This window comes from Lichenostomus cassidix, chromosome 1, assembly GCF_008360975.1.
Source record: "Lichenostomus cassidix isolate B80296 chromosome 1, HeHo_3.0, whole genome shotgun sequence".
Lineage (NCBI taxonomy): Eukaryota > Metazoa > Chordata > Aves > Passeriformes > Meliphagidae > Lichenostomus > Lichenostomus cassidix.
In genome coordinates, this window is record NC_139479.1 from 93,455,963 (window position 1) to 93,467,314 (window position 11,352).

Consider the following 11,352-nt stretch of genomic DNA (forward strand, 5'->3'; position numbering starts at 1 on the left):
ATCTTCTTAAGAATTCTTCTGACAGTATCTTTCAACTATGAAAGACACATTTTTGAAGGGAGGAAATTATAAACCAACATCTTTTCCACTGCTCTGAGAGAAGAGGCTTTAGGAACATACCAGGAATCTCTTATCAGCATCCCTGTTCCCTTGCCTGTTTCAAAATTCTCTGAATAATTTGGAACCTATTTTTCATCTCAGTCAAAATACAATCCAGCAGATGCCTCCACAGAAATTCTGAGATCACTATGCCTGGCACTTTGCAAAATGACTTCTCTCTCTACAAAATGAATGCAAGACCTTATCAGTCTGCCAAGATAGAGCAACACCAGATGATATTGCCACCTGCACTCTCTTGCTCAGTGCTCCAGATGTTGAAGGGCATTACTGTAGCTGCATAATATTTTTCAGACAGTGGGCTCAGTGCAAACTAAGCCTCTACACAAGCCCTTCTAAATGCAAAAAACCAAAAAGATGATGCATTCATACTGTTTAACAAACTTTTATTTTATTCAAGCTCTTTCAAAGTTAGGCCGCGTAAGTTGCATGTAAAATTCACCAGATGCTATAAAGGCATTCCATATTTCCATTTCCCCAGATACTGGGAGACAGGCACAAAGGAATACAACTCTCCATATATACAGCTTGAATATTGTCCTCATCCACATTTGACATCCAGCCCCAAAACAGTTCCAAATAGTCTGTCAGTGGGGAAAAACGACCCTTCCCTATGTTAATAAAAGATTAACTCTCTCTCACTAGGAGTAACAGCACTCCTCCAAGCCAGCCTCATGCTAGAGGGAATCTTCATCTGTATCGATGTCACTGCTTGGTTTGTTCAACCTCTCAAATTCTTCTCCATCCTACAGAAACCAGAAGCAGAAAAGAACAATCTGAGCAAAAGTTATCTTGTTATTAATACCATCAAGAAGGGAAAAAAAAAAAAAAAAAAGAGAAGAAGTAAGGTTCATTCTGAAGGCAGCACTTATAGCAAAAACAAGACCCTGTAATTTAAATCTCTTACTGTTTCAAGGTTTAGGAAATACATACTCATAAAAACCATTCCCTGCATCTTTAATACTTTTTAGTGACTCGCTGCCTAAAACAGCTGGTAGCCCATTCTTCCACACAATCATAAAATGGTTTGGGTTGGAAGGTACTGGAACACTGCTAGGTCTCCCTGAAGCCTTCTCCAGGATGAACATCCCTAACTCTCTCAGCCTGTCTTCACAGAAGAGATGTTCTCTCTGATCATCCTCCCCGGCCTGGACTCGCTCCAGCAGATCTTAGTCCCCAGAGCTGGACACAGTACTACAGGTGGAGTCTCACAATCGCCTACCTTGACCTGTTGGCCACGCTGCTTTTGGTGCAGCCCAAGATATAGCTGGCTTTGCCTGCTCACATAGTGCTATTCGTTTCTACCACAGCTTCTTAGTTGTAAGTGCTAAAATAGATGCCACCTGGCATACCAAAATATATGAATCTGTGTTATTTATTGCTCATTAAACATCAACTTTAAAAGGCACCCTGTGGAATTTCTGAAAAACATCTCTTCCGAGTTTAATGTTTGTTAGAACGAAGTGGGGACAGCACTCTCTGCTGGTTACAATGTGCATCCACGGCCTGTCAGTACCTGCGAGCTGAGGGACACAAACATTAACCCTCCCCATGAGGTGACTGCTCAGCTCAGCTGAATGACAGCTCTAAGAGCAAGCCGTCCCCAACACGTTCTAGGTAACTATATCACTACCCAAATTACAACAAAAAACACTAGCAGGCCTGGAGTGAATATATAACAAGAAAAAAAAACAAAACCAAAACTAAACAAAAACGGGTTAAATCTCTGTATTTAAACATTACTTTTTGTCTTCAGCTATCTTTGACTGTTATGGTAGAAAGAATCTTAACATCAAATGTGTTAACTTCCTCATTATGTGGCCTCATTAAGCAACACACACTTACCAGTTCTACTTAGGTACAACTATTTCCCAGGCATCAATTCCAATTTCTGAACATGCTGGACAACTAAACTCTCTTGGTTATAAAGCTTTCATGAACAGCTTTGTACAAAGCTGCAGTTGCTCACAGGACTGTTTACAGTCACAGCAGGAAAGCAGTGCTAACCTAGGCTTCATGATTTCAAAAAGTGGCATATGAAAAGCAATACCCAAGATTTTAAGAAATCCTGTGGAGCTTTGGTGTTGAGGGATGAGTCCAGTCACACACAAGTTGAGTCTTCCAAACATTTCACAGCATAACAGGAGGTGAAACGTAAGAGAAACCATAAGAGACAAGTACTGAAAAGCCTTACCCCACTTGACCTCTCCCATGCACCTCCTTTGATGAGTTTTCCCCTTTCCCGCAGAGTGGCATATTCCAGGCCTCTTGCTTTACTGGCATTATAAATGAATATGGAGAGAAGCACTACAGGAGCTTCCAAAAAGAACTCTAGAGAAGGCCTGAAGTCAAAGATGACAAAAGACACAGTGGTGATGATGACAGTGTTGATCTGAGCAGTCATAACATGGAACATGTTGTCTCGGAACTTCAAGATGAAGGCTACAGACAGCCCCAGGAAAGCTGTGACAAATATAAGAGCCACGGAGAAGATGTTGTGCCCATAAAAGAAGCCACAGTTCCCTATCTGCCTCCGGTCCTTAGCCTGCAGTGCCAGCATAAGCCCATTGAACAGCACCCCAAAGGCATAGAGTTTGCTGTTCTGCGTGAAGATGCTTTCTCCAAGCTGATCCACATCTTTCAGCATCTTTTCATTGTAGATGTTAGCCAGGGCAGACACAAAACACTGCACTAGAATAAGCAGATGGCCCAGGCTGAGGCGGAGAGGTTTCAATGCTCCTGCCATGGTACTGGTCACATTCCACTGGAAGCTGTGAAGGAAACCTGGCGCTGCGCAGTTGCCCTTTTCCCCACATGCTTCCTCAGGTCCAGTAGAGAGAAGACAGTGGTTAGATGGCCTAAAAAACATACTGTGATGAAATCCATGTGCAGCCAAGCTGTGCTGATGGCCTCCAGTTCCTCGAGTCAAGGCAACGATGGACAGGAATAAAATCACCAGAGACGCCCATTGTACCCAAGAGAGTCTTCGCCTAGTACACAAAAAAGCCACTAAATTTAGAAACACAGTGCCACAAATTAAATGACAGAACAGCCAGATCTATAAAACATACGAAAGACATCATGCCACAGATAAGGAGACAGACAGGTGTAATGAAAAGTCTTTTCAGAATACAATAAAATGCCTAAATGCAGCACGCTTTTCTATGGCAAGGAGGGCCCAGTCTGGCAATCAAAGAAGTACAAAATGAAGTATGCTGAACAGATAAAGAAGAAAGTCTTTCAAGATCACGTTATTTCTAGATACTGATTGCCTAACAACTTTAAAACAACTCTTGTCTCCATGGAAACAAAGGTCTGATGAATAAAATAAAAAAAAAAATCACAGACATCAAAATAATTACCATCTTTCTTTGGTAAATGTTCACTATACTGCTCTTTCCTCCCATAATCCCACGATTATGAGCCCTTTTCTAGTATTTTACAATGGTAAATCTTATAAATCTACAACTGTAATTCATAAGACTATTCAAATTATTTATATTATTTTTTCTCTCCATCAAAGCGTGTTTATCTTGGTGAAGATCAAAACTTTAGAAGATTAAGTGAACTGTGACATCACAAGAAACACAAAACTCAAAACGAGAAAGAGCATTTCAAGTTAGACTATCAGGCAGTATTTTGGTATATTAACACCTATAGGAAAGGCGTATTTGTGCCATATTCAACACAAGCAACTTTTAGTGTGTTAAATTAATATCCATTTTCCTGTCAGTTGTTTCTGAATCTAAATCATCCTATAAAGAGCACAAATCTGGCAAAGGAGAACACAGTCTGGCTTTTGTCACAAGAATAATGAAGGGACATATAATTACTTTCCAAAACAGACTTTGGAGTTGACCAGAAACACATCAGGACTGGCACCAAAGACACCTCTCTCTATCTTTCACTCTTATGTATCTCATGCCCTCTTACTAGACCACATTTACATTCAATTAAGAATTGCAACAGACTAGTAAGAAGTACTGATAACCATGGAGTAAGACATTAATGTGAAATGAAAAGTTTATTTTTACCATTCAATGACTATATAATCATGATTCACAGATTCCAACTGTTTTCTACTAGAGTTGATCAAATGTGTAGACATATGAAGGGAGTCCTAACAACCTATTATTTCCTACAGCTTCAGATATAGAAAACAAAACCATCACCAGTTGGTACAGCCACAAGAGAAATACTGTTCCCATCAGACAACAAGAAAAAATGTAGCTTAACTTCATCAAAGCTAAGAAGATGTAAGTTTTATTTACTTTAGCAAATACTACTTACTTTAGCACTATCCTGAAGAGAAGAGCTGTTGTTATAATGACAAAATTTGAGAAGAGTACGGCCATTGCCTTGAAAGAGAAGAGGAACAAAGTTATACTCCAGACACTGTGGACACCAAAAACCTACAGACTTCAAGGGTTCACCTTTCTGCAAGGTGCCAGCATGAAAAGCACTGGTACTGAATTTTCTTCCTCACTCAAATGGTAAAATAACACACCCGTAAAATGATGTTCAAGTCTCATTTAAAAATCTCAGCGCCCAAGTTCTACGGTAGCAGGGAAAGCTGTACTAAGATGAAGATGTGAGGAAACCAGTGCAACAGAAAACTTAACAGAGAACAGTTTAGTTTTCTGTCAGATCAGTTCCCCAGGCAGGCTGATCAGTCAGCTGCAAAAACAGCTGCGTTGGCACAAAGGAGGAAGTTGCTCCAAAACAAGAATAAGCAAAGAATAAAGCAAGGTGAGGCTGCGTCTGGCTGCAGTGCCATTTACAGTGTTCATGAAATTCCAGATTTGGACAAGGCACTTGCAGAAAATAAACTTCTTATATGTCAAGTGCATTTAGTATAGAGTTTATCAAAGATAAGGAGCTGCTTGGCTTGAATTTTCAAGATTACAACTGTAATTTCAAAAAATCATCTATTCCAAAGTACAACTGAAGACAACTCTAAAGCTTCTGTTTAATTTGGGAATAACTATATAATAAAGTCAGTGCTTCAATCCACAGCCATTATCCCATGCTCATAAACTCCTTGTGGCAAGGATTGTCTGCTTTGTCTCTGTATTAGACACTCTATACTAGGACACCAAACCAAGAAGAGTCTCTTTTAGGCACTCCAGTTACCAGTAAAGATCAGAATCCACCAGCACCAGTAGGAAAAAAATCCTCTTTTTGAGGGTGGGGGTGTTTTACAAATTGTTATTCAGGACTGCCCTGTATAGTCAGTACATGTTCAAAAGCTACAGGCATCTGAAGTTTTTGGTCCAACTGAGCCTCAGAGTGAACTCACGTTAGACAATTTTACACAAAAGCATATGTGGATTCAGAAGTACAAACCACAGACTTTAATTTTTTCATCTGCATTTCCACATTCTCAATTCTGCTATAGCAGAGTCTTTTTCATTTACCAGAGGAAAAGCAGACCCATTTCCCATGATCTTCATTCCACTCACTCCCAACATACTGTCTGCTGAACAATAATGAAACAGCTCAACACAGGGTCTCAAGTAAGTTGGAGACTTACTGACAATAAGACATCTGCCTAAGAAAACACATTTTAATTTTCCACTTTGCAAAATTAAATCTCAGTAAATATTCATGTTAGGTGAACACTGGGGAAGGAGAAAAATATTGTATAAACAAGGAAATCTGGCTGAAATCATTCTGGAAAAGAGTCTTTATGCAAAATGTAGAAGTGTTCCATGCACACTCTGGTTTTGCCTTACAGTCAATGCCCTCCATCCAACATCTCTGGTAACATAATATGATCAAAATCTTTAGAAGGATAATTTTAAAAAATTAATTTTTAGTCACTTTGTTCTCTGAAACCTCAAGAGATCTCTGTCCTAGTTGAAAAGGAATATGAATATCAATGTTCCCCATGCTACTAATCTGCATGTCACAAGCAGTCTCAAAATTTAGAGAAATTTAGGAAATTTCTAGGAAATTTAGCCACTAAAAAGTATTCACAGTTATGCCTGAATTTTCAAGCAAAAAAAATCTCACCAAAGCAACTCTATACATCCAGCAACTGCTCACCCAAGTACTACTTAGTCCCCAACTACTTTGTATTTAAAGTCACATGACCAAGTTCAGTCAGGTATGGCCATGTTCCTTTAAGCATCTTCACCTTTTCACATTCATGGTCTTGTACACTACCAAGATAGTCCATCTTAGAGATATTTAGTTATCTCTTTTAATACTTATCATAATAATGTTACAGTTTCAGCTAACCACCTAGGAATTTCTCCAATTTAAAGGTATTAAAAGTTCTAAAAAGAGGAATCTTAGAGCACATGTTCTGAGGGGAGAAAGAGACAATGCATGTCTGGGTGTGTGTATGTAAAACAAAACCTGTGCGTATAACAAAGGATTACCTTCACTAAACCAAATGAAACTGCTTAAGAGAGAAATAGCCTTTATGTAACCTCCTATGCATCAAGCTTTGCTTTTACAAATATTATAGCTGAATTTCCTTCCTAAAACTAAAAACCAAAACAAACCAAAACAACCCACAAACAGAAATAAACCAAAACAAAAAAACAAAACCCAACCTCATACAACAAACCACAGAGCCAAGCAGCTGTGCATGTTCTTTTAAGGTATCTGGCTCTTGATTTTATTAGGGTTTTTCAGCTAGGTCCTGTTCTAGATTCTGGACTGATCGGACCCTGACAGAAATGTACACCTAAGAGAATAATATTCCAAAGAGAAATGCTGATAGAAGAGGCAGAAAACCATTTATTTTTAATGTTCAGCAGGGGCAGCCACAGTATGTTACAGCAAGCACAAAACCACCTGTTTCCATCTTACTGCAAAGATAGAATCTGAACCAAAAAGTATCATAATGCAAAAACAGAAGCAAGCACAAAACCTGTACAATTTCCTGAGCATATGCAGGTTCATCCAAAAGGATGAGGGTAGCTAGAAGAAAGTACCAACTAAATTTTGTACCTAAACATAGCTAACAAACAAATGCAAAAATTAAGTCAGTTTTCTTCCTCCCCTCACCAGTTTCTGTTACATCTATTCTGTTTGAGAGATCATATTTACTCCCTTTATGTCACATATATGCAGTGGTAAAGGCCACACAGAAAAGCGCAGCTCAAATAATAGCAAGAGGCACAACCGGATTGAAAGAGATATACAGAGTTAAAGAAGGTGAAAGAAGAAAAGTACCAGACAGCCATACACTTCTGAAGCACTTTACCCTATTTCTAAATCACTTTGGATGGAGAAAACATAAAGACTCTTCTCTGCTGAAAGCTGTACAACACTGACCAGTGGGCAAGAGAATGGGAAGGTCTGAGTGGTTGTGTAACAGATTATTCTTTAACCTGCCCGTGTTAAAACAGCCGATAGTCTCAGTTACAGTCTTGCCTTGCCAGTGTTACCATGGTAGATATCCTAAGAGCAGTATTGCCCACTAAGACATTGGAAGTCACTTTATTCAGTATAAGTATACTTACTGGCTGGAGGTAGGACAATACATAGAAGACAATCAAGTTATCCAAAAAGTAAAGAAAGGCAGGAATTGACCATTTCATGGAATTACATACATTCTTCCAGGAAAAACACTCAGAGAGATGATCCATACAACCCTTTTCTGAAAGGAAAAGAAATCAGTAAGGAAGTCATCATTCTTATTATTGAAAGTTCATTCCCTTGTAATAGAATAGGTACGACTGTTCTCTTTCGAGGAGCACCATTAGACTGAAAACACTTGGGGTTCCACAGTCCTCTGGCAACACAGGAACTTGTGTTCCAGGGCAGAGCACACAGCTGGAGCAGCAATCCTGTGTCTGTGTGGTGTTGACCTCCTTGCTTCAGCAGAGAAAACATCACAGAACCTGTTACATCCATCAGAGCATTTGTCCACCGGCAACAAAAATTCAACTGTCAACCATTCTTTGAGGTCCAAAAAGCACTCCAGAGTCCCCACACAATAGTGACATCCCTACTGGCTTTGACTTTCTGTTGATTATTGATCAAATCTACAACAGGAACAATGACACAGACAGTGGATTCCTTCACAGAGCACCCAAAGGTCAACCAGTAAAGTCAGAAATACAAAATAAACCAGAATTCAGTATTTGTACTCAGACTACAGAACATGATCTGGGTAGAAAGAGAACATACAGGAAGAAAAAAGAAAGAAAGGACAAAGAACAAAGAATGACATTTACTTAGGTATTCAGGACACAAACTTCAGGAGGAAGACTGTGATAAACTTTAGACTACTCCAGAGCTTATGCCAAAAGTACTTTATTAGCACAGATTTAAAACTATCCAATGTTATCTAATCCTCCCCTGAAGCACCAAGACATTTAGTTCAGCAATACTCAGACATCTGGATTAAAAAAAAAAAAAAAAAAGAAAAAGAAAAAAAGAAAGAAAGAAAACCATAAAACATGCAATCAGCAGCAAGCAATGATGGCTAACACTGACTGATTATATTTACTGTCTTATGTATGTCTGTACTAAATGGTGGAGGTGAAAATTTTATTAGCTTGCCAGAGCCATGACTGTTTCCTGGAGAAGTAAACAAAACCAACAGTTCAATTTAATACAAACTTCCAGTGCCTGACACCCTCTTCCAATTTAAATATTTGTTCTCTACCATTTTGAAATGCTGTGGAGTTAATATCTCACAGTTTTTACATCAGGACAGAAAAGAAAGAAAAAACCAAAAATCTCTCGCAATGCAAAACCTGTGGCAAGTAGAGAGTGTCATCTATCATTAAAAAAATGTATTTGTAGACACAAATCTTAAATTGTAGACACAAATCTTAAAAAGTCAACACATTTTAGTTATTTTAAACATAGGTACTTACCTTTTTTCCTATTCCAGAGTGCCAACACCACACATAGGACCAGTTTTACTACTTCAGAACACATGTTCACTGTTGCAGGAAGGTAATCATACTTGTTATCTGTGGGATTCAGCAAATCAGAGAGAACACAATCAGTTTGTCTCCTGCACTCAGAGCAAGAATTTATTTTAACTACCACTGTCACAATTTTAGTCACAAAAGGCTTTGTCAGAACTTCTGTTACAAATGTTTCAATGTTTATGATAAACAACTTCCTGAATAGTCTCTTTTCTGGGTTGAAATCTTTCCTCATTCGGTCCCAGTTTAGAGCAGAACTTTCTTGGAAGAACCCAAGAATATCTGTGTTAATATATATATATATATATATAAAATAAAATAAAACTTTTTTTCCCCAAAGAGCAATATGGTATTTTATTTTTTAACCCTCACAAAAAAATGGCTCTCCAGATGACATAACCTTTTTTTAGGACTGGCAATACCAGTCAGTTTTAGCACACCCACTATGATACCACTTCTCTCCTAAGCCTGTTGCAAAAAAAATATTTCAATAAAATCATGTACTGCCAATAGAGCTTACACAACAATATACTCTTTGAAGAGTCAGCTATAAAATAAATCACTGCCATATCTTTTAAGGGTAGATCATACACCTTGCAACCCAAGTTATACCTTTATGGTAGACCACTGGCTAGGCAGAAGTTTTCCAGTGCAGAAACACATGTCCCTATAAATATAATAGGCTGCTTATACAAAGAACTCTGCAGGTGGAGAAGTGTTTTTTTGCTATCTGTTTTAGCCCAAACATCCTCTCTTTCTTATTCAAGGTCCATCATGTGTATTGCCCAACAGTACCTTCATTGGCAGAATACTTCATCAGGAGGATTCGACTTGAGCCCAATGTAATGAACACTCCTCCAAGCAGAAAGGTCTGGCTGGTTGTCTTGGAGCAAAGGGCAAATCGACTACACCACTCCAACTTCATTCTGCTGCTTTGCCGTCAGTGCCCTTCAGATGGCAGGATAAAAATACACTATGAACAGCATTCCCAGAAACTGGTTACACATGGCAAAATAAGTGTATTTTACTGCTTTGTGTTAATTTATAGAAAGATGCTTACATCATAGAACAGGCCATGATCTTGTTTTACAACTACAGTTACTTACTAAAAAAATAAGAAAATCGAGTTCAACCTATGACTAAATACCACCATGTCAACTAGACCATGGCACCAAGTGCCACATCCAGCCTTTCCTTAAAAGGCCTCCAGGGATGGTGACTCCATCACCTCTCCTGGGCAGTCCATTCCAATGTCTAACCAATCCTTCTATGAAGAAACTTTTCCTCACGTCCAACCTAAACCTCCCGTGGCACAGTTTAAGACTGTATCCTCTTGTCCTGTTGATGGTGCCTAGGAGGAGAGGCTGTCCCCCACCTGGCCACTCCCTCCTTTCAGGTAAAGGGTGATAAGGTCACCCCGAGAGAAGGATATGCTACAAGCACCACCAAAGGGGGATAAACAATGTATACACAGGGACTCGGAAGGTGCCACAAGGAGGCTGGTTCCTGAGATGTCTGCATCTACGGCATACTGATTAGCTAAAATAATTAAATATTTCACATGCTTATTTTTCTGTAGTATTTTTGAAAGCGCTCTTGCTCCTAAGAGGAACCGCTACAGCAGCGGGGCGAGACCCACCCCTCGGCGCTGACCTGGTGCCGGGGGAGGCACAGCGCAGCCACAGCCCAGCACGGAGCGTCCTCCGCCTCCAGCGCCGCCGTTACTCGCCCGACCCGCTAACGGGCCGCGGGGCCTCAACAGCCGGCCGAGGGAGGAGCAGGGCGGGGCAGCCCCCGCGGGCCAGCTGCGGGCTGCACTCCGGCCGTGCTGACGGTCCGGCCCGTGCCGGCGGGGCGGCCGGAGCGCGGCGAACCGGACCGGGGGGACACCCACCTCACCGCCGGAGGAGGAACACCCGCCGGGCTTCGCCGACCGCCTCCTGCCACGTCGCTGCTTCAGGCTGCAGCCGGGAGCGGCGGGGCGGCGGCCGCGCGGGGCGAGCGGGACTCCGAGGCAGCGGCGCCCGGTGCTCGCACGCCGCGGCCAGGCGCACCCCGGCGCACCGGGTCCCGGGAGGCTGCGGCGGCGCGGCTCCCCTCACTCATGCCCACCGCCGGGCTCCCCCCGAGCCCCGCCCAGGCTCCCTCACGACGCCCCTTCGGCACTCGCGACTCACCCCCTCCCCCTGCCTCACCTGGCGGGGCGGGGCCGCGCGCGCGACCCCGCCTGGCCCCGCCCCGCGCGGACACGCGCCCCGTCCCCCCGCCCCCTCTTCACGCCCGGCCCCGCCCCGTGACTTCGAGGAACCCGCGCGCTCCGCCCCCAGCTCGTGCC

The 11,352-nt window shown here is 41.6% G+C and overlaps 1 protein-coding gene across 3 annotated transcripts; it reads right to left on the reverse strand.

Annotated features, from left to right (window-relative positions):
- Positions 1-486: 486 nt before the first annotated feature.
- On the reverse strand, positions 487-11,289 carry SLC35A5 (solute carrier family 35 member A5). 3 transcript variants are annotated; one of them, XM_085071412.1, is made up of 7 exons: positions 11,213-11,289; positions 9,813-9,965; positions 8,961-9,059; positions 7,596-7,732; positions 4,408-4,475; positions 2,312-3,107; positions 487-863 (listed from the first exon to the last, which is right to left on the reverse strand). In XM_085071412.1, exons 2-7 carry the CDS (start codon positions 9,940-9,942, stop codon positions 795-797), a joined length of 1,299 nt encoding a protein of 432 aa, XP_084927538.1. In that variant the 5' UTR covers positions 9,943-9,965; positions 11,213-11,289; the 3' UTR covers positions 487-794. The 3 variants fall into 3 exon arrangements, with proteins under 3 accessions (XP_084927538.1, XP_084927530.1, XP_084927546.1); XM_085071404.1 differs by lacking the exon at positions 11,213-11,289 and adding an exon at positions 10,912-11,189; XM_085071420.1 differs by lacking the exon at positions 11,213-11,289 and adding an exon at positions 10,671-10,859.
- Between the last annotated feature and the right edge of the window lie 63 nt (positions 11,290-11,352).